This window comes from Lampetra planeri, chromosome 7 (assembly GCF_965212315.1).
Source record: "Lampetra planeri chromosome 7, kcLamPlan1.2.h2, whole genome shotgun sequence".
Classification (NCBI taxonomy): domain Eukaryota; kingdom Metazoa; phylum Chordata; class Hyperoartia; order Petromyzontiformes; family Petromyzontidae; genus Lampetra; species Lampetra planeri.
Genome location: NC_136113.1, coordinates 11492020 through 11514839, shown reverse-complemented (window position 1 = coordinate 11514839; position 22820 = coordinate 11492020). Strand labels below are relative to the sequence as shown.

Sequence of the window (22820 nt, the reverse complement as noted above, 5' to 3'; positions counted from 1 at the left end):
TGCGAGGGGGCAATACCGAATACCATCCAGACGGGACAGAGGAAGTTCACATTCTGCTGTATCGCCCTCTCCTGGGCAAGTCAGGCTATCATGGCTCTTCGATGCCCATAGGAAGAGAGTTTCGCTTCATTTGTGTGATCCGCCAACCCTCGCTACCTCCAGAGGGCTGAATTACAGGCCACCACTGCGATGATAATTAGGTGGCAGTCACCTGCATTATTGTCCCATTCGCACAGAACTCAAAAGGCAGCAGGAACTTCAGTGATATCAACATTCTTACAGTTATTGCCTAGAACATTGGCCCATTATTTCAGGTACTCTCTACCCTATTAGCATCATCATAACAGGAGCACTGTTAACCTAAGTGACATCACAACACAATCTTTATTTAAACTGGAGGAATCCAATGACCTATGACGTTTATATGTCCAGCAGGGGCGGGTCAAATGTTACAACAACAAAAATACAAAAACACAGCAGTACAAATGATAGGAAAGCTAAGCAAGGCACTAAATCAAAAAAATAAATTGGTGGGGTGATGTGATGTGGGGTGGGTGATGTGATGTGGGATGGGTGATGTGATGTGGGGTGGGTGATGTGATGTGGGGTGGGTGATGTGATGTGGGGTGGGTGATGTGATGTGGGGTGGGTGGGTGATGTGATGTGGGGTGGGTGATGTGATGTGGGGTGGGTGATGTGATGTGGGGTGGGTGGGTGATTTGATGTGATGTGGGGTGGGTGATGTGAGGTGGGTGGGTGATGTGATGTGGGTGGGTGGTTGATGTGATGTGGGGTGTGTGATGTGGGGTGGGTGATGTGGGGTGGGTGATGTGATGTGGGGTGGGTGGGTGATGTGGGGTGGGTGATGTGATGTGGGGTGGGTGATGTGATGTGGGGTGGGTGGGTGATGTGATGTGGGGTGGGTGATGTGATGTGGGGTGGGTGGGTGATGTGATGTGGGGTGGGTGGGTGATGTGAATGATGTGATGTGCGTGATGTGATGTGCGTGATGTCACGTGAGGTGGGTGGGGTGCCGCCCGCTCTTGTTCCGCATCTTGTCGCCGGGCGACCCACTCCGACTCGTCTCCTCTCCTCCTTCATCTCGCCGCGGGCTCCCCCCTTCCCAGCGCCGTCGGTCACTCCGGCACCACGGACTCGGCACGCAGTACGTGCTCTCTCTCTCTCTCTACGTGTGCTCTCGCTCTCTCTCTACGTGTGCTCCCATCGCTTCTTGCAGCCTGTGTGTGCTGTGGATGCGTCTGTGTCTGTGCAATGTGTCTATGCAATGTACGAATTGTGTGCGTGCGCGTGTGCTGGCCGTTATTAATGTGGATGCTCGCTAACGCCGCTTGATGCCCTACAAGGCTGTGACGCCTCAATGGGGGAGATGTCTTGTCCTGGGATATCCAGTCACCGTGTGTACACGTGTGTGCTGTGTACAGTCAGTGCGTGTGTACACGTGTGCACTGTGTACAGTCAGTACGTGTGCTGTGTACAGTGTGTGTGCACGTGTGCTGTGTACAGTCAGTACGTGTGCTGTGTACAGTGTACACGTGTGATGTGTACAGTCAATGTGTGTACACGTGTGCTGTGTACAGTGTGTGTACACGTGTGCTGTGTACAGTGTGTACACGTACTGTGTACAGTGTGTGTGCTGTGTACAGTCAGTGTGTGTACACGTGTGCTGTGTACAGTCAGTGTATGTACTGTGTACAGTCAATGTGTGTACGTGTCAACCCATGCCTCCCGATTGTGTTCCGTGACCTGCCAGCGAGCCTTCGACACTTCACGTGGCCTCAAAGTGCACCTAGCCTGGCACATTCGCCGTGGTAACATCACGGCCACTGAGTAACGACTGCGTGTTCACCCTGCCGGACTGCGCTGATCTGGCATGAGATGCAAGTCACTTTATTGACAGCCCTGTAAACATTGGCACAACGTTGGCCTTACGTTTGCATGTTTACTGGGATTTCATTAAATCAGAGCTTAGGGAGTAAATGTTCTGAGCCCCTGCACGTTGTCCAAACCTGGGGTCAAATCGTCCTTCGAATCACAGCAACATTGTTAGACGAAATGACATTGTGATTGCAACTCATTACGAATGGCACAATTACAACTGTGTTTGGCACCAGGTCTGACTGACATTCCATCTTCCATCGGTGAGTTCCTCCGGCAGGCGAGGCTGCGTTGGTTGGGTAAAGTAGCCCGCATGCCCAGCCACCGCAGCTTCTGGCTCATAAACGGACACGGCACGGGCTCGAGAAGAGATGGGCTGATGTGAGAGTGGGTGAGGAAGGTGGACGCCACCGTGGCGAGATGTTAACTGCCTCTCCTGGTATGGTAGGGAGGAGGTCGTGGGTCGATCCTGACCCTGATGCCTATATGTGCTCCCTGTGGTTGCGTGGATTTTTCTCCGGGTCCTCCGGTTTTTCCATCCACATTTCGAATCAACATCCCGCGGTTAGAGTATCTGGCTGCTATAAATGTCCACATGATGAAGCACTTCGTAGAAGCTATCATTTGTGGCCAGGTCGCTTCTGAAAAAGAGCTACATAGCTTAGTGGGCCTTACCTGGTACAATAAAACATTGGTGGGTGTTTGAGCGTTAGAGTGGTGGCACGGTGGTTAGAGCACTGCTACAATCCTCGAGACTCGATTCCCGCTTACAGCTTGCACTAATGACGAATATCTGAACCAGTCCTGGGACTCTCCTAGGTCCACTCAGGCTTACATGAGTGTGACTGTGAGCGTCGTGCTATCCACCCACCCCCTGGTGTGCTGTGCCGGTCATCATGAATCCTTGCGAACAGCACTTGTCCTAACAGTCTGTTTAAAAGGCCACTTGGATTAGTGGAAACGGGATCTTTGTCTTTTGTAGCACGGGCTAGAGAGGAGCTTGGTTGGAGGGGTATGGGGGAATTTGAGCTGATTGGACTTGACTTGTAACATTTAGCTGTTGAAGGCAGCTTCCCTCCAAGCTCAACTCTGCAAGGTTGTCGTAAGGTCTACCAACGTTTTGGGTTTCCCGAGTAGCACATCCTATCAAAGTGACACAGCCACTTTAAGTGCAGACAAAGTGACTTGATTCCAGGTGCGTATGAAGCGTGCAGTTTTAGTTTGCTATCTTTAATGCTTGGTAAATTGTCTGTTGAGTTGAAAAGGTCTCTCTGGCACGGTCAGTGACTCTGAGGTTCGTTAGGCGACTTCCTGCCTGGAAACGCTGCCCAAGGAGCAACGAAATGCAACGATGCTCACTTCAACCGAGGCTTGTTGGCCCAGGAAAGACTCGCTGAGGCTCAAGACACTGTTTCGAGAGGGTCTTGCCAAGTTTTTCACAGCAGGGAGGAAATGTCGCTGTGTGTGTGAGATCCCAATTGAGCAATTTGCAGATAATATTTCAGCATTGACATGGATTTTTTTAGCTATGGAAGGACACCGGAGAACCTGAAGGAAAGCCATGCAGAACAGGGAGAGATCATACAAACTCCACGCAGAACAGGGAGAGATCATACAAACTCCACGCAGAACAGGGAGAGATCATACAAACTCCACGCAGAACAGGGAGAGAACATACACACTCCACACAGAACAGGGAGAGATCATACAAACTCCACGCAGAACAGGGAGAGAACATACAAACTTCACACAGAACAGGGAGAGAACATACAAACTCCACACAGAACAGGGAGAGAACATACAAACTCCACACAGAACAGGGAGAGATCATACAAACTCCACGCAGAACAGGGAGAGAACATACAAACTCCACACAGAACAGGGAGAGATCATACAAACTCCACGCAGAACAGGGAGAGAACATACAAACTCCACACAGAACAGGGAGAGAACATACAAACTCCACACAGAAAGGCACCCAAGTCAGGAATCACACACAGGCACGTCTTGCTATGAGGCACGATTGTTACTGCTGCTATACAGCAGCAATGAATGATCCTCATGTTCAAGATGGTCTAAGTTAGATTTTGAATGTCTTCTTATTTGAAATATATTGTTTACTATCTTATGGATATATGAGATGTGTAGATGAGTGTGTCTGTATTTGTCTATTGCGTATTGTCTGACTTCTGTCCATGCGATCAGTATTGCATATAGTGTGTACAGTAGGTTGCGTGTATACACGAGTGTGTTTATACACTCAGATTTATGACGAAATTATCTCTATTCTAATCCTAGAATGGCTTCACGTCTCGAATTCCCATTCATCAAACAAGAGCATGAAGACAATCCAAGCCCTTGGATGTGTCCTGACCTGATCGTGACAGGTGAAGATGTTAATGCTGGTGAGATGACTAAACACACGACCTACTGTTGAACTCGTGTAATCGTTACAACACCGAAGGAGCGCTGCCTCGTATTTGGCAGCGTAAAATAGTTATATTGAAACGGAGATTGCTATTGAAATAGTTCCATGGAATTCTCTACCGGGGGCTGATAACGTGAGGGTCTACAGACTGTAGGAGCTCTAGAATGGGTATTTCTTCATCACGTTGCCCTCAATAGAATTCCAATTTTGCAATCTAAATCATGTTGTGACACCAATACATGTGTTTTACATTCTTTGAACAAAGTTAACTGTCCCATTGTGTCAGCGTGTGGCCCGCAGAATTTTGCATAGAACTCGAGTGTTTCTGAAGTCAATTCAGAAGCCTCAGATCCACCATCAACTCGCTACGCTTGAGAAGTTGGTTTAACCACAGGGGGCTGAAACCCAGATTTTAATTCGGGATCTCTGGGACTGTTTCTATGGTGCATGTGTATAGTATTAGCCCACTGAGCCGCCTGATTGTAACAGTCCAGTGTAAATGTACGTGTGTAGGAGCAGTCGTGAAGCAAGAAGAGGAGGGAGGTCTGGGCACTGAGATAATGAGGATTGTGGTGAAAAATGAAGCGGATGAAGATGGTAAGACCCCGTCTTCCTGTGTGCAGCTAGAGGGAAACCGCCAAGAGAAGTTGTTCTGGAGATACCAGAAGAGTGTTGACTCTGGTTGGCTACGTACGGCGCAAAAGACGGTTAACATACATACTGGTGACAGAAGCAAATAATGTCAAAAAGGAGAATCCATGCATATGCATGATTCTTCTTGCTTGTTAAATTGCACCTACAGGGAGATCCTATAACCATCTCTACCCTTTTATATTTGATGTATATATAGATGGTCACGAGCGAGTGACTGAGCAACAGATTATGTGAGTGACTGATGTAAATTCTAAATATGTTTGGAAATGGCTAAAAATATTAAAATTGGTACAGGTATAGTCAAGTCTGCATGTAACTATTGAAATCAGAAACAAAAAATTGCCAAAAATAGGGAGACATTGTAACGGTTTTTTTCGCTCTCATTAATCAAGAGACATGGTGTGTGTTCTTAATGATATCTCTAGATGCAGATATAATTAAATTTGGAGACAGTGAGAGATCAGATGAGACGGAGATTTCCCACGCATATCTGGCCATACCGGACCAGAATTTCATCGAGGTGGAATTATTGGCAGAGGACATCGGTCAAGGTGAGAGGCCCTTTTGAACGCATCACATTACAAAAACAACGCGAGCTCTGTTTTATCAACAAACCTAACCCTCAAAACTTTCCTAGTGTCACTCAGGCATCACTGCTTCTTAAAGGAAGATGCTACCCAAACTATTGCCCTTAGTAGATACTTATCTCGGCTGTGTTACCCACACTGACAATAACTTTAAGCTTTGTGTTGCCGAAAAAAAATGCGATTTTCAGGAGGTGTCGCTGTACCATTTGGGGTAAATCGCTACGGTGACGCTTTAAAGATGTGGGTCATGCCATGAACTGCTCGTTGTCTGAATGCAACTTTAAGTGACCGCGTGTGCATTTTTTGTTATTTATTATGTGTGGCAGATGAAGTCCTGTGCGAGGAGTGTGGGGAGGGCCTCGGCAGATTCTTCAAAGTGAAGGTGGATGAAACGAATGGCGCTGGCCAGGCTGCACAAGCTTGCGCGCAGTGCGGGAAGATGCTCGCAGGCTCCACGTTTTACATTCACAGGCAACAGAGCAGCACGCACGCTGGCAATGAGCAGCAATACTCAAGAGCGATGCGCGGGAAGGCGTCCGCACGGGTCGAGAAGTCAGGGGTGCGCAATGTGATGAGCAATGCCGGTGGGAGGAAGCACCACATGTGCCAGGAGTGTGGGAAGGGGTTTTCTTATCATTGCGAGTTAAAGGTGCACTTTAGAACACACACAGGCGAGAGGCCGTACGTGTGCAGGGAGTGTGGCAAAGGGTTCACGACGTGTTCCAGTTTAAACATGCACTACGTGACGCACACCGGCGAGAAGCCGCACATGTGCGAGGAGTGCGGTAAGAAGTTTTCGCAACGTTCTAGTTTGGAGTCGCATTATAAAATACACGCTGGCAATAAGCCGCACGTGTGCATGGAGTGTGGGAGGAGCTTCATACAGCGTTCCAATCTGAAGAGGCATGCCAGGACGCACACGGGCGAGAAGCCCCACGTGTGCGAGGAGTGCGGCAAGGGCTTCGCGCAGTTGTCCAGTTTGGAGCAGCATTTTAGAACGCACACCGGCGAGCGTCCGTACGCGTGCAAGGAGTGCGGCAAGAGGTTAACGACTCGCGCCGGTTTGGAGCAGCATTCCCGAACGCACACGGGCGAGAGGCCGTACGTGTGCAAGGAGTGCGGCAAGAAGTTTAAGACGAGGTCTAGTTTGAAAAAGCACTGCGTGACGCACACGGGCGAGAAGCTGTACATGTGCGAGAAATGCGGGAAGAGGTTCTCGCAGCGTTCCAGTTTGGACACCCACTATAAGATACACGCCGGCAACAAGCCGCACGTGTGCGAGGAGTGCGGGAAGGCGTTCTCGCAGCTTTCCAATTTAAAGAAGCACTCGAGAACGCACACCGGTGAGAAGCCATACATGTGCAAGGAGTGCGGGAAGGAGTTCTCCCAACGGTTCGATTTAAAGAGGCACCACATAATACACACCGGCGAGAAGCCGCACGTGTGCAAGGAGTGCGGCAAGGGGTTTTCCGAGCGATTTGATTTAAAGAAGCATTCTAGAACGCACACAGGGGAGAAGCCGCACGTGTGCAAAGAGTGCGGGAAGGGGTTTTCGCGGAGCATTACTTTAAAGAAGCATTCTAGAAAACACTACCAAATGGAAATCTTGAGTTAAAATGTTACCATTCATATTGAAAGAAAATGTGTAATTTTTTTTTTCCATGAATTACATTCGCATACTGCTATCGTACCCTTTTCACTTCACTGAGGACCGACAATGTTGAGATTCCGTGGCCAAGGTGTTATATAACGAGAGGATCACATGATGGTGTCTGCCACCTCCCTCGCTTTCTTGCCCGATCGACCTCATCAATGAAACCACCACAGCCAGACCCGTGATGTTGGCTCACGAACCTCGGTATTCAGGTTTAGCTTATCACACAGAATCCAGCCACAAACCATAAACAAGATTGTATCTTTCATACGTGGACTAGGGAGATCACATCATTCCCTGCATCTCTTGCAACAGTTTGGTTTACTACAATAATACAGCCGGCGTATAATTTCATAAAATGTGTACATATTTTATATAATCGATTGTCGTATGCACATTTCTATGCATTTACCGTGAGCATAATGTATTTAAAATAATTGATGTGTCATTACATCGACATTTGATTTAAGCTTTAAGAACCCGATAAGCTATGAAGCTCTTTTTAACAGGTGGCCATGCCTGGCAACGACCTCCTTGATCCTTGTATCAGTCGAGCACGGGGTGATACGAACTCCGCTGTGATCATGGCAGTCGTGTTTTCAACTGGGAAAGAACGTGATAAGTCATTTTGGAATTCAGTCTTAGCCGTGCAATTTTATGTAAACGTGACGGTTAATGATGCCGTTTTTAAGCTGCTGCAGTATTGCATGTTTGTCGTAACTGAAACGTTAATCTTCACTAAATGTACTCGATCTATGTGCTGTGAAGAAGGGCCATTGGAGGGCCACGGTGTTATTGTCCAATGTGTTGAGTGTTTTGTTATTTGTGCCTGTCCACCACTGCCAACGCAGCATCACAAATAATTAGTTTTGTTTAGTTCCATCTATTCATTTATATTAAATGATTGTTGAGTGAAGAGATGTGGATTTTCGTGTGCGTCTCTAAAATTAACCCACGGACTTTTTTTTTTAGAGCATGTAGCTGTAGCCATGTGGCTCCCATCTCGGCTATCACCGACGTGAATATTATTGCCTATGACAGTAGTTCCCAAGTTGTGGTTCCGCGGGAAAGTGGTCCGTGGACGTGTGGCAGATGCCACGGTGTTCAAGAGTCGTGTTAAATTTTGAACGACACCATCGGTGCACGGCGGTGGGGCGAACGCGTTTTGAAGGTTTGCGAATGACAGTCTGCGCGGGTCCACAAAGGTCGTGAACATCGCTCATTCACTACCGCCACCAGCGTGTGACATAGAGGGAGACCCCCTTTGCGTTCCAGCGTGGCTCCATCACCATCGAGACCCGGAGCGATTTTTGTCACCGACCTCGGAGCTGGAAAGAAGCGAGACGGGTTTGTAGAGTCAATATGAAGATGGAAAAACAACCGCGCAAACGTTCTGATGTGTACAATTTCTAATGAACACGCCGGAGTTACGATAGATGTGTGCCCGTGTATTTAAATCATCTTAATCGTTTCGTGGTTTATAAGAAGCAGCAGCAGCAGCCGTGGTCAATTCATTGCTGGACGAAGATTTGAAGCTGTCGGGTCCTCCTCGCGTCTTGTTTCACGTTCACAAATACGCCGCGTGAAAGCCTCCGTTGTGCATCGTGAATAATTAAGATGGTTGGGAAAACATCGTCGCCATCGTAATTCATGATGTTGTTATCGGCACTGCAGAAGAGAAGGGAGTTCCAGACACCAAGTCTTCAATGTTTGAATCCGAAACCCATTCTATAAACACAGATTCAGAAGAACGCTGGCGGAAGAGTGGAACAAAGCGGGTATCCAGGGTGCACACCACACCCAAACATCTCACCAACCGGCTTTGACCTCTGATCGCGAAAATATATAAATGTGTCGTCAAACCCGCCACCACCCGACAGCAAACTAGTGAGGTTTGTCACGTAAACAGAACGTGGCCAATTCGTGACGAGCACAATGGGCGATATTTGTCGCGAAAAGCGTACGCGTTAAATGTGACTTGTTAACCATCAACCGCAATCAGGAAATCAACACCGTGCACGGGCCGATGTTTCGGGCAACGACCCTTCATAAAAAAAAACAGTGTGGGTATTGACGCACGTGTCGATATTATGTTAACTTGGTTGTTGTTGCGTTAATTAAATGCCCTTTGTGCAAGCCACTGCAAACGCAGCGGGCAGAGGTAATCCCGCAGGTGATTTGTCCATAATAGAGGTGTTTTTGGGGTTTGATCGCGTAAATATATAAATGTGTCGTTAAACCCGCCACCACCCGACACAGACAACTAGTAAGGGTTGTCACGTAAACAGAACGTGGCCAATTCGTCACCAGTACAGCACGCCGGTGTAGTGTATAGTGTAGTGTATAGCGTAGTGTATAGAAGTGTAGTGTATTGTGTATATTAGTGTATAGTGTAGTATACTAGTACAGCACGCCGGTGTGTTGGAGAGCAAAGCCACAACATTTATACTCTGAGTACGACGTTTCGCCAGTAATTACAACTAGCTTCATCAGGCGACAGCCTCTTGTCCAATGTGTATGTGGGGGGGGCGTTACTGAGTCAAGGTACATTATGTAGGTGCATTATGCGAGCCCTTTGACCTTGTCCTTCCTGTCTGTCGTGTATTAAAATAGCCGTACCAGGTGATTTGTTCATAATAAAGGCTTCTGGGTTAGATCGCGTAAGTGTCAATGTGTCGCAAGCCTCCACCACCCGACACGGCCAATCAGTCAAAAAAGTGTGTCACGTTAACAAAACGCGAATGAGTTACTTCTTCAGCCCACTGGTGTGTTTGAAGAGTGAACCCGCAACATTTAAAATTTAGAGCACGACGTTTCGTAGGCTAGTTCAGCAGTTCCACTGCTGGATTATATTTTTCCTGCCCGAGGACCGCGGCTTGTGTTGCGAAACGTCGTGATTTATTTTATTTTATGCCCTACGTGACTTTACCGAAAGAACCAAAGAGTATGAAAGCCTACGTGTTAAGCAGGTGATTTGTGTTGTGTGTGGTGTGTGTGTGTTGTGTGTGTGTTGTGTGTGTGTGTGTGGTGTGTGTGTGGTGTGTGTGTGTTGTGTGTATTGTGTGTGGTGTGTGTGTTGTGTGTGTGTTGTGTGTGTTGTGTGTGTGTGTTGTGTGTGTGTGGTGTGTGTGTGTTGTGTGTATTGTGTGTGTGGTGTTGTGTGTGGCGCGTGTGGTGTGTGTGTGGTGTGTGTGTGTTGTGTGTGTTGTGTGTGGTGTGTGTGTGTTGTGTGTGTGTTGTGTGTGTTGTGTGTGTGTGTTGTGTGTGTGGTGTGTGTGTGGTGTGTGTGTGTTGTGTGTATTGTGTGTGTGGTGTTGTGTGTGGCGCGTGTGGTGTGTGTGGTGTGTGTGTTGTGTGTGTGTTGTGTGGTGTGTGTGTTGTGTGGTGTGTGTGGTGTGTGTGTTGTGTGTGTGGTGTGTGTGTGTGGTGTGTGTGTGTGGTGTGTGTGTGTGGTGTGTGTGTGTGGTGTGTGTGTGTGTTGTGTGGTGTGTGTTGTGTGGTGTGTGTGTGGTTTGTGTGGTGTGTGTGTGTGGTGTGCGTGTGGTGTGGTGTGTGGTGTGTGTGGTGTGTGTGTGTGGTGTGTGTGTGTGGTGTGTGTGTGTGGTGTGTGTGTGTGTGGTGTGTGTGTGTGTGTCGCGCGAGTCGTCTTGCCACCGCATCTTGTCGCCCCCCCCACCCCCACCCCTCCTCCAACCTTCGCGTTCTTCTTTCACCATCGCCGCCGCGGACTTCGCTCCCCCGCGTTCTCCCCCCACCTCGTCACCTCCCCCTCGGCCTCCTCCTCCGCCGGCTGTCGCCCCTCGCCATGCCCAGGAGGAGTCAGAGGAAGAGCGGCCACGCTCGGCGCCTCAAGACGACGGCGCCCGAGTGCAGGCGCCGGGAGGAGGAGGCGGAGGAGGCCCGGCGGGTGCCGAGGCGCGCCGGGGCGGGCGGCGTCAGCGGCGCGGGCCGCCTCCTCCTCGACGAGATGAAGACGACGACGACAGCGGCGAGGAGGAGGAGGAGGCGACCACCACAACAACAACAACAGCAGCAGCAGCGAGAGGACTGGCAGCTCCTGCGCCGCCGCGAGTGGGGCTCCCTGCACGAGTAAGGTGCCCCCCACCCTCATACAGCCCCCCCCACCCTCATACAGCCCCCCCCCCACACACCCCCCCCCACACACACAGCCCCCCCCCTCCACACAGCCCCCCCCACACAGCCCCCCCCCCCCACACAGCCCCCCCCCACACACAGCCCCCCCACCACACACACAGCCCCCCCCCCACACACACAGCCCCCCCCCCCCCACACACACAGCCCCCCCCCCCACACACAACAACAACACAACAACCGCCATTCGCCACTAAGTGGCGGTGACGTCACCACGACGCTTGTGCCAGGCCATGTGCTCCCGCCCCCCACACACACACAGCCCCCCACCACACACACACAGCCCCCCACCACACACACACAGCCCCCCACCACACACACACAGCCCCCCACCACACACACAGCCCCCCACCACACACACAGCCCCCCCCACACACAGCGACTTGCATGAGCAGCGAGGTGGCCATTGGGACCAAAGTCTTAGAAGATGTTGTACGGTTCTGCCGGTTGGGCTTTGTGGTGGCGTGGAGGGTGGTTGGTGGTGAGGGTGGTGGTTGGTGGTGGTGGTGGTTGGTGGTGGATTTAAGAGCTCGCTCCAGAAGTCCGCCCGTGTTGGCGATCGAGCATCGAGAAGCACCACTCGGACATTTCCCCCATTTAGCTCCCGCACAGAGAGATCCCCCGCAGCCGCCGCCGTCGTTACACAAAGAAACCAACAACACGACGGTCGTCACGGGAGAAGTGAAGACATCGCGATCACTGGCGTGGTCGTGGGATATGTAAATATGAGAGAGATAAGCAATGCCGCCTTCGCATGTCAGTCCACGTGCAGCCAGTCTCTCGCCTTGGGCCGCGGTGGTTAGGTTCCTGATAACGCCCGCGGTTGACGAGACTAAAGGCTTGTGGAAAATAGGGGGTTAGGTTCCTGATAACCCCCCCGCGTTAAGCGAGACTAAAGGCTCGTGGAAAATAGGGGGTTAGGTTCCTGATAACCCCCGTGGTTGGCAAGACTAAAGACCTGTGGAAAATAGGGGGTTAGGTTCCTGAAAACCCCCGTGGTTGGCTAAAGACCTGTGGAAAATAGGGGGTTAGGTTCCTGATAACGCCCGCGGTTGGCGAGACTGAAGGCTTGTGGAAAATAGGGGGTTAGGTTCCTGATAAACCCCCGCATTAAGCGAGACTAAAGGCTTGTGGAAAATAGGGGGTTAGGTTTCTGATAACCCCCGCGTTTAGCGAGACTGAAGGCTTGTGGAAATAGGGGGTTAGGTTCCTGATAACGCCCCCGGTTGGTGAGACTGAAGGCTTGTGGAAAATAGGGGGTTAGGTTCCTGATAACCCCCGCGTTTAGCGAGACTGAAGGCTTGTGGAAAATAGGGGGTTAGGTTCCTGATAATGCCCGTGGTTGGTGAGACTAAAGGCTTGTGGAAAATAGGGGGTTAAGTTCCTGAAAACCCCGAGGTTGGCGAGACTAAAGGCTTGTGGAAAATAGTGGGTTATGTTCCTGATAACCCCCCGCGTTAAGCGAGACTAAAGGCTTGTGGACAAGAGGGGGTTAGGTTCCTGATAACGCCCGCGGTTGGCGAGACTAAAGGTGAAGAACAGGTCTGTCAGACGCTGTCTTTCCGACAGACCTGTTCTTCACCTGTGGACGGCTGCTTGCGTTGTGGCCGAAACGTCGTGAGAATTGTATTTGATTATGTTTTATTTTTATCATTTTATTATTTCCCTTCTACGTAACTTTACCGAAAGAACCAAGAAGATGAATCCCTGCAGTCACGAAAGCTTTAAATCGAAATTTATGTAATAGCCCTTGATAGTAGCTGTTACAGCACTGCGCTTTAGCAATTGTTGCACAACATTGAACGATGCTGGTGGCAGATGCTTGCACCCAGCCGGAGATTTGAAATCGCCGGTGGCAGAAAACTAAACCGTGGTGATGCAAAACTGTATGTACCGTGGTTGGCAAAATGGTATACGTAATATCATGTATGTTGAACTTCTTTTGCACCGTAAGTCGCCTACCGTGCTAATTGGGTTTCAACGCTAATGGTGCATGGAGACTCAAAACCGCGGTTGGAAACCCGTGGCCTCCCCCCTCCCGCAGGCCTGGTATTGGAGGTTTGCAGGATAGGGCAGCCCAGGCTTTTCATCACTGTGGCCGGTATGCTGTAAGGCAGTGTTCTTGGCGGCCCCTGGTGGCCTTTAGTGCGGGCCCCGACAATACACAAATGTGAAAACGCCCCCATCATTGTGCTGTGGAACCCAATGGTTGCAAATGTGTGGCGACCCTCAAACTGGTGATGTCTTATCGGCGAAAGTGGTCCCAATCTGAAAATGAGTGAAGAATACTGTTGTAGGCCAAGGGTCCCAAATAGCAAATGACGACATCACATCTATCCCTTTATTTAAGAACGAAACAGGAGGATTCTCCATAAATCTGGCTGTTGCTTGATGATACTAGTTGTAATTACTGGCGAAACGTCACCGTACTCGAATTGTAAATGTGGATTTGCTCTCCAAAGCACCAGTGTGCTGTACTAGTAACGAATTGGCACGTTCTGTTGACATTACAAACTTACTAATTGGCTGTGTCGGGTGGTGGCGGTTTTAATGACACATTTATAGTTACGCGATCTAACAAAAAAAAAACCTGTATTATGAGCAAAACCCAACTTCATACTCAAGGCGTTGTTTTTATTTTAAATGTTTTTTTTTTATTCCGCAACACAACCACAACATTCGGGTGATTCTCCCCCTAATTGGGAGGCTGATTAGGGTTAATCGGGTTCTACTAAAGATATTATTATTGGATCTGCATAACAGACAGGCTGAGAGCCAATGCGTTATTGCTTCCAACCTTGGTGGAAAGAGTTAAAAAGCTCTCAAGAACACATGAATGTGCGAGGTCTGCGTTTGCAGGTGAATGGTATTTTTCATGTCCCCATGTTGCAGTTATACCATCTGGTGTATTTTCTCATTGTCTACCTTTCTGTCCACGTCAGCAGTGTTTCGTGGTATGTACACTAGTTTACATGTATACATGAGTGTGTCTATATATATTTTAATCCTAGAATGGCTTCACACTACGACTTGCCATTCATCAAACAAGAGAATGAAGAAAATCCAAGCCCTTGGACGTGTCCTGACCTGACATCGACGGGTGAAGATGTTAATGCTGGTGAGATGACTGGACACACGACCTACGATTGAATTCGTGTAATCATTACATTACCAGATTAAAATATCACACACTTCTCTGCAAGCGTGAAATGGCGCTGCGTAATATTTTGGTCGAGTGTGATAGTCTATTGAAGCAGCAATTCCTTTGGAAATTATTGTGTGCAATTCTTTCCTGGGGCCATTCCATTATGTGGCTTCTGCTGGCTGTCGGTTCTGCAGAAATTATATTTATTCATCGTATGATGAACACACACTTTACACGCTTTGCATAAAGTGCTTATGAAAGTAATGACACGAAATGAGGGCATGTGCCAGCCTTGTCCATTGATAGCTAAGACATTTTGACAACAGCAAGGAGACCATCATCATCAGTCTGAAATGCCACCACCTTTGCTATTGGATTAACTATACACAGATGACAATTATCATTGTTTCATCCAAATCCTATTCTCATTCCCCACCCTCAGAAGAACTCCCTGCCTTAATGACCTCATCATCACACTACCTGAGCTTTGTAAAAGCGATAATTCACGCTCTTATCTCTTGACAGGCAGGCATCTTGAATGAAGTAGTGCCATTGGGTTAATTTGAAATTTGAGTTGTGTTTATGACTGCCCGTCATCCACCGCATTCCTGCGATCACCGTGCCCTACTTAAAGCCATAGTAACAGTGAAGAAATGTCCAACTGAAGATGGTTATAATAATGTAAATGTTTAGTTTTATGTTTTATATAGCGTCATTAATGCAAATTCTACCTCACAATTGCTGAGGAACCGCAGACGAGCTGGAAGGCAGCCAGGTGGTGAGACGGCACCAACAATTGCCCAAGCTCTGCAATCCTCTATATATGAAACAGTTTTCTGCCAATTAATGTTTATACATGTGGGAGGAAAGCGGAGCACCGAGGGGTGAAGCACACCTGCAAGGGTGCAACGCTGTCTCCCATACAGAAGCGGCTGATGATAATCGTATGAACTTTTCTGCACTACCTTTCTCCTGGCGAACCAGTTAACGGCACCTCCTAGACCCCCACGGGAAGGAAGTTTCACAACATTTGTGGGATCTACCAACCCTGGCCTGCACAGTGCTGGATTGCAGGCGTGCGTAGTTTCCACCACTCAATAGATCTTGATCTCCTTGCTGTGGTTGTTAATCCGAAGGCACGTGTTCCCAAATATGTTGTCCTACCTAGTTGTGTTGGATAATGTTTTTAAAATAATAAGTAAACATTTTGCAGCCATTTGAACTGTGCCAAGACCATCGACTTGCTACATTTGCGAAGCTGGTTTGATCACGGGGAGGGCATAACACCTGGATTTAAATCTGGGTGCTCGTGTTTCTGTGGTGCATGTGTATGGTATTGGCCACTTGAACCAGCTGATTGTGAATAAATATAATTTAACGTACGTGTGCAGGAGCAGTTGTGTTGCAAGAAGACGAAGGGATACTGGGCTCTGAGATGCTGACGATTGTGGTGAAAACCGAAGCGGAGGAATATGGTAAGACCCCTTGCTACTACATGCAGCTCGATGGAAACTACACAATCTGAGATGCCTCAATAGTTTAAGACATTAAAAGAGAGGTCACAGGTTACGTTATCCCTACAATTTGTTTATGTTTGGAGGGTTTGAAGGATGCTGATTGAAATGTATATTTTCGATTTGGAGCTCCACAAACTCTGAGGCCAAGAAGGTATGAACCTTTTCATGTTGACACTAGCGCTGTGAAAATGTGTATCTGGAGATTTAAAAGAGTGCTTAAATAATGACCTCAAAATATAAGTCGCTCAAAGTTAAGGTATTTTTTGGAAAAAAGTATAGTAAAAAATAATAGCAGGCAAATGTTACTTCCACTTGGAAGTAGAAGATTCAAAGAGTCTGAGACAACATATTAAGACTTCTAAGTGTTGATTTGAAGCTTTCGTGACTGCAGGAATCCATACTCTTTGGTTTTTTCGGTAAAGTCACGTATTGGTATAAAATAAAATAAATCCCGACGTTTCGGGCGCAACACAAGCATCCATGGCTTTCCCACCTGATGATGGACGCTTGTGTTGCGCCTGAAACGTCGTGATTTATTTTATTTTATACCTACGTGACTTTACCGAAAAAACCAAAGAGTATACTTATAAGTGTCTTGTGTGAAATATCCATGTTTCACCTGTGTGACTGCCTTGTATTGTATATCCACACACAATATATATTAGAGCTCCCATTCATTAACAACAAAGATGCACGTTGTTAATTACAGCTCCAGAAATGAACGCAATTAAATTGGAAGGAGTCGATGAGAGCTCAGAGGAGGCAGAGGATGCCCATGGATATCTGGAAAATCCAGACCAGAATTTCATCGAGGTGGAATTGTCACCAGACGACATGTGCCAAGGTATGAATCCCTTTTGATCGCATCACATTACAAATACGACCTCTGTAGTTTGATGAAGTCGAATAGTGATTCGATTCGTGTGTGTACCGTGGAGACTGCAAGTGAGATGCACAGGCGGTCCCGGCTGTTACGATGTTACAATGCGTTCCTGGAAACTCCGTAGTCATAAATCGGATCGTCTTAAATGGCACCTTATTTTCCCATAGGTGGTAGAAACGGTAGAAACATCACTTCCCAATGTGTTTATTCCTTTTATTAGCCACATTTAACAGGGCTTAATAGGTAAACATCCACAAAATACTTGAAGAGAACTCCCCACGAAGTCACGTCGGAAACCAGACCGACTCTTGTTCAAATGTGTTCGCAGTCATGCCGGACGATACGTCGTAAATCAAGTTGCTGCATCGTATATCGATCCATGATACCGTTATATAAACATCGTAAATGTGGATAGTCTGTAAATCGGAATGTCGTAAACCCGAGACCGTCTGTATTGAGAAGCGGTGAGTAATACTGTAGTTGTATCCCATCTGACGCAAGCTCGATGAAGTCACTTAAAGGAAGATGCAACCCAAACCATTTCCCTGAGTGAATATTGATCTTGGCTGTGTTACCCAGACTGCCAAGCGTTTCAAGTCATGCTTAGCAGAAAAACAGCGATTTCCAGGAGGTGTAGCTATATTGATTGGGGTTAACTGCTGCATTGACGCTTTAAAGTTATGGGTCAGGCCATAAACTGACCGTCGTTTGAATGCAACTGCAAGTGACGCAGTTTGTTTTTTAAATGTGTGGCAGATGAAGCAGAACTCCTGTGCGAGGAGTGTGGGGAGGATTCCGGCAGATTCTTCAAAGTGAAGGTGGACGAAGTGAATGGAGGTGGCCAGGCTGCGCAAGCTTGCGCGCAGTGCGGGAATATGCTCGCAGGCTCCACGTTCTACATGAAGAGGCAACGCAGGAGGATGTACACCGGAAATGACCAACAATACTCGAGAGCGATGCGCGGAAAGGCGTCCACGCAACATGAGAAGTCGGGGGTGCGCAATGTGATGAGCAATGCCAGTGGGACGAAGCACACGTGCCAGGAGTGTGGGAAGGAGTTTACACATCATTACGGTTTAAAGGTGCATCTTAGAACACACACCGGCGAGAGGCCTTACGTGTGTAAGGAGTGTGGGAAAGGCTTCACGACGTGTTCCAGTTTAAAAATACATAGCGTGATACACACTGGCGAGAAGACACAAGTGTGCACGCATTGCGATAAGGGGTTTAAGACACGGTCCGCTTTAAAGGCCCATTATAAAATACACACTGGCGAGAAGCCACACGTGTGTGAGGAGTGTGGCAAGGGATTCATAAAACGTTGCAACTTAAAGACCCATGTTATGACGCACACTGGGGTGAAACCATTCGTGTGCGAGGAGTGTGGGAAGGGGTTTTCGGAGCGCTTTTATTTAAAGATTCATTCGAGAACGCACACGGGGGAGAAGCCGCATGTGTGCAAGGAGTGCGGGAAGGGATTTTCACGACATTTTGACTTAAAGGTGCATTCTAGAACACACACTGGGGAAAAACCCCACGTTTGCAAGGAGTGCGGGAAGGGGTTTTCACGGAGCATTCGTTTAAAGAAGCATTCTGTAACACACTGCGATGTGGAAATCTCGAATTAAACATTTTCAATCTGGTTTGAAATTCTCATTTATTTTTGTCAAGCTCTGCCCGGCTGCATTCCCGTAATGCGCTTCTCGTATCCTTACGTTTACACGCAATCGTGAATTACCAGCTCCATGATTTGAAAAATATCACAACTAGGGATAACGATTAAACTCCCAAAATAGCTATGATTATAGAAGTTAGTGGATTAGACATCAGCTATAAACATAGGAATTAAACATTTCTGATCCCATTATTTGCATGTATCGTGAACATAAAATCATTTGTAATAAATTTTTATATTCAACATTTACAGTACAAAGACACGTGATTTTGTTGGTACATTGTTTTTAATTGATGCGTCGTAATTGTGTGATGCAGCCGAGTGGTAGCGCGTTTCCTGCTTGCTGCAGAGTTCTGGGGTTCAAGGCCCTGCCGCCCTGGAAAATCATGCGTGGGTATCGACCCGCACCGTCTACAGTGGACATGAAAGTTCCTGTGACGTCATTCGGAAAAGAGTCGGCCATAATGTGCCGGTGTCATGGTCTAATTTGAAGGGGAAAAAAACTCAAATTACTTAATTGTAACAACCAATAGCAACATTGTCTCCTGCAGACAGTCGGATGCCCCATCGCAGGCCGGTGCTACGTCCGCTTGTGCCACAAAGAGATAGCTGTCATCAAGGGGACCCCCCCTAAGCTAAAATAGCACAGCTGGGCATCGCAATGATTGAGATGAGGTGTAAGGGGCTGTGAGATACTCGGGGATTTAAGCACCGAATACTTTTATGCAAATCCTTAGTCCTTGTGTAGTGATATTCAGTCCTTCATCTCGATGAGTTCTCAAAGCTCGCTGTCAAGAGGGGGTCCTGCTTGCACTGTTAACCCATTTGCCGAGCACGTGGCAGTCGAGTACAGTGTATTTGTTTAATCACGTGTGAGCTAAAGAGACCACTCTAGTCTCATTGCAAGAGCGCCCTGGGACAAGCAAAAAAGAATGCAGAACTGAAATAATGAGAAATCAAAGGGAAAAGCAACTGTCACATGAGAAATATTAAATATTGCGTACATTTCTATGGTGATGCTGCGTTGGCAGTGAGTGCACAAGCACTCAACTCTACACACTCTTCAACAACACTGCTTTAAAATAAAAAAGAAATGTAACAATTGGCGACGTTTCTGGCAATGGCCCTCCTTGATAGCACGTGTACAGTTACTACATTTAGTTACAGAAATATTAAACTGATTTATGGTGACGTGCCGATATGTAAACGGACCAGGATATACAGTATGTGAAATGCATATTTTGAGTGATTATTGCAGAGCAAACATCGGCACGAGGGGTTTACATCATACGTTGAAAATGTAACTCGGGACCTAATGATTCGCCCTCCCTGCGGTGTGGCAAACTGTCAGTTTCGATCGCGATTGAATTCAATCGTTTTCTGTCATCTTTGCCGTTTCGTTTGTATTGTTTCTCCATTAGCGTAAATATAACTGCATATGATTTCCATAACATTTACGTACGTTGCACACAATCAATAATCGATTCTCATCCGCACAACTCCAGTGTCAATGGTGAGGAGGACGTTTTGCCCATCACAGTATTGCAGATCTGTGCCTTACCTTGAGCCTTCCTGAGCTTGATGAACTGTTTTTCATTTCTTAATCGATCCTAAATGTGACAGATCATTGGGGGTGTGGTTCATTACTCGTGGAAGCCCACGCTGTATGACTCGATAATTATATCGCTGTTCTCGCCCTGCTTGCTATAGGACCAATCGACATTAGCTACCACCAGTCCATGGGTAGCAAGATTTTAGTCGTACCGCTAAACGTATGCGGCGACTGAGAGTGAATTAGTAATACTAATTTAAACTTCTAAAGCGCCCTTCCCCCGAAGAGGAGATGGCAAGGAAATTACTTGATAACCTCACTCATTTCAAATCGTTATCACATAATTCAGCATTATTGGCAACACAAAAAAAATGGAACCGGTAAAGTGATGCGGCCACACGAGCTACCGAAGGAATCTGACATCTGGGCCGGACTCATCGACTCCACCACAGCTCTCGTTCATTCCGGTTTTTTTTTATCACAACTTTGCCTTTGATATATATGGAGATAGACTAGCTGTTCGACCCGGCTTCGCCCGGGACTTGGATCTACCACGCCTGGCCGCCTTTGTCTCCCCAGTGGCGATGTTCACACATCACAGCAGTTACTCGTTTGAGGCTGAGTCGACCTAGGGGAGCCCCAGGACCGATTCAAATAATCGTCACCGGTGGTGGCTGTAAGCGGGAATCGAACTCGGGTCTCACGTGGTTCTCACGTGCGCCGCACGCTCGATCAAGGCACTGCCCTTGGACGTGCAACTTGTCATTCTGAAAAAGCATAAGAGGCCATCCATAAATGACGTCACGCACCTAAGGGGGGGTCAAACATTTGTGACGATGTGTGAAGAGGGGGGGGGGGGTTGAGAAATGTGACGTCACATCAAAATGCGCAACTTTAAATAAATATAGAATTGTTATAACAACACTAATTGTTATAACAACACTCCTACAACATCAGAGTGCAGCGCCACATTAAATACGCACTACAATGACAATAGTTTAAAGCGAGTTGAAGCATGTTTTATTTTCAAAATATATTGGGGGGGGGGGACATTTTGTGCATATTTGAATATTGGGGGGGATGTGTCCCCCACAATATATATTATAATTACGGCCTTGATGCGTTCCCATCGCGGATTGAGGGTGGGAGTATCCAGACACGAGCAGCAGCAGTCGAGGACAAGGAACGAGGCTCCTTCGGTTGATTCACTTCTGAGACGCATTCCAGACGGCCCCTGCATTCTGCGGGGCTCGCCGAGCGGAGCACAATTCCGGTCCTTTGCCAAAACATCAAGTGCGTTGGTGTACAAAACGGCCGTCGGGGGGACTGGAGACTCATGAAATTGCCAGGCGTGCCTTAGAATGGAGCTGGCTGCCGTCGATGCATCAGGCAGGTGCCTTGGACTCGTGCCACCAGAGCCTCAGTTGTGACCTTGCAGCAGCAGCTCCTCACCAAGGGGAAGCCTCGTTAAGGCTCAAGACTCTTTCAAGATGGGTCTTGCTATATTTTTTTTGCAGGGGGGGGGGGGTGATGTGGCTTCTCAAATGTTAGTTTTTTTTCTCAATTAAAAATTACCAACTTTTTGTGTTTTTTTTATCAGGTAAGGCCAACAGCCTATGTAGCTCTCTTTCAGAAGCGACCTGGCCACAAATGATAGCTCAACTTTTTGGCTTATCACGTAGAAATAAATATATTGCAGCCAAATACTATGAACACATGATTCTAAATGTGGAGGGGGGAAACCGGAGGACCCAGACAAAAAAATCCACGCTACCACAGCAGAGAGAGAGAGAGACGTGTAAACTCCAAATACAGAGGCGTCAGGGTCGGGATCGAACGCAGGAGAGGTAGTTAACATCTCACCACCGAATGTCGCAAACACAATGCCCTAACTCTTCTTAGAGTACCGTCACAGGGTCCTTAACGTCCACTGCGAAGCAGCCGCCGACGCGTTCCTCTATTCGACGTTTAATCCACCCGCAATATTAATCAGGGGCGGCCCGCCGGATATCCGAACCGCGAACCTCTCCGGCCAACGGCGTCCACCGCTGCTGGGGGCTGTGTCGAGTGTGGTGGAGGGGGGGGGGCAGAGCTTTGAGTGACACCCCACGCAGCCCATCCCTCTCTATCTTTCTAGATTTGAAGCTTTTGTGACTGCAAGGATTCATACTCTTAGGTTTTTTTCGGTAAAGTCACGTAGGTAAAAATAAATAATAAGTAATAAAAATAATAGAAATAATAATAGAAATAAAATCATAAAACGCGACGTTTCGGAGGCAACACAAGTCTCCGTCATCAGGTGGGACCGTCAGAGCTCAAATGTACTGTATCATACTCTTAGTTTTTTTCGGTAAAGTCACGTAGGTAAAAAATAAAAATAATAGAAATAATAATAGAAATAAAATAATAAATCACACAAATCTTCAGTCAAAGCTTCAAATCTAGAATCAAGTGATACTCGTTTGTTCGCCCTCCCCTTTGTCTCGAGTGCCGCGTCTTGCGCCGCATCTCGTCGCTGTGTCTCACCCCTCCATTGGCTGCATCTTGTCGCTCACGTTTGCATTAAAGTTTCACAGTTCCGAGCGTACGTGGACAACGCTTTTGTTGTTGTTGTTGTTTAATTTGTGCGTCCTTGGGCGTGCGTTCTTGTACATCAGCATTGAGAAGACAAAGGCGG

General features: G+C 47.7%; 2 protein-coding genes and 1 long non-coding RNA gene across 3 annotated transcripts; 2 read left to right on the top strand and 1 right to left on the bottom strand.

The window, feature by feature from the left end:
- Nucleotides 1-1026: 1026 nt before the first annotated feature.
- LOC144719965 (uncharacterized) lies at nt 1027-8135 on the top strand. The gene is made up of 5 exons (XM_078596347.1): nt 1027-1165; nt 4195-4301; nt 4838-4921; nt 5404-5529; nt 5892-8135. Exons 2-5 carry the CDS (start codon nt 4196-4198, stop codon nt 7178-7180), a joined length of 1605 nt encoding a protein of 534 aa, XP_078452473.1. The 5' UTR covers nt 1027-1165; nt 4195; the 3' UTR covers nt 7181-8135.
- Nucleotides 6927-11314, bottom strand: LOC144719970 (uncharacterized). Its single transcript, XR_013585684.1, has 2 exons — nt 10914-11314; nt 6927-8547 (listed from the first exon to the last, which is right to left on the bottom strand). It is a non-coding gene; the product is annotated as an uncharacterized LOC144719970 (long non-coding RNA).
- LOC144719966 (uncharacterized) lies at nt 10909-18836 on the top strand. The gene is made up of 5 exons (XM_078596348.1): nt 10909-11308; nt 14383-14489; nt 15908-15991; nt 16743-16877; nt 17673-18836. The coding sequence occupies exons 1-5, from the start codon at nt 11025-11027 to the stop codon at nt 18542-18544; spliced, it is 1482 nt and encodes a 493-aa protein (XP_078452474.1). The 5' UTR covers nt 10909-11024; the 3' UTR covers nt 18545-18836.
- The last annotated feature ends 3984 nt before the right edge of the window (nt 18837-22820 follow it).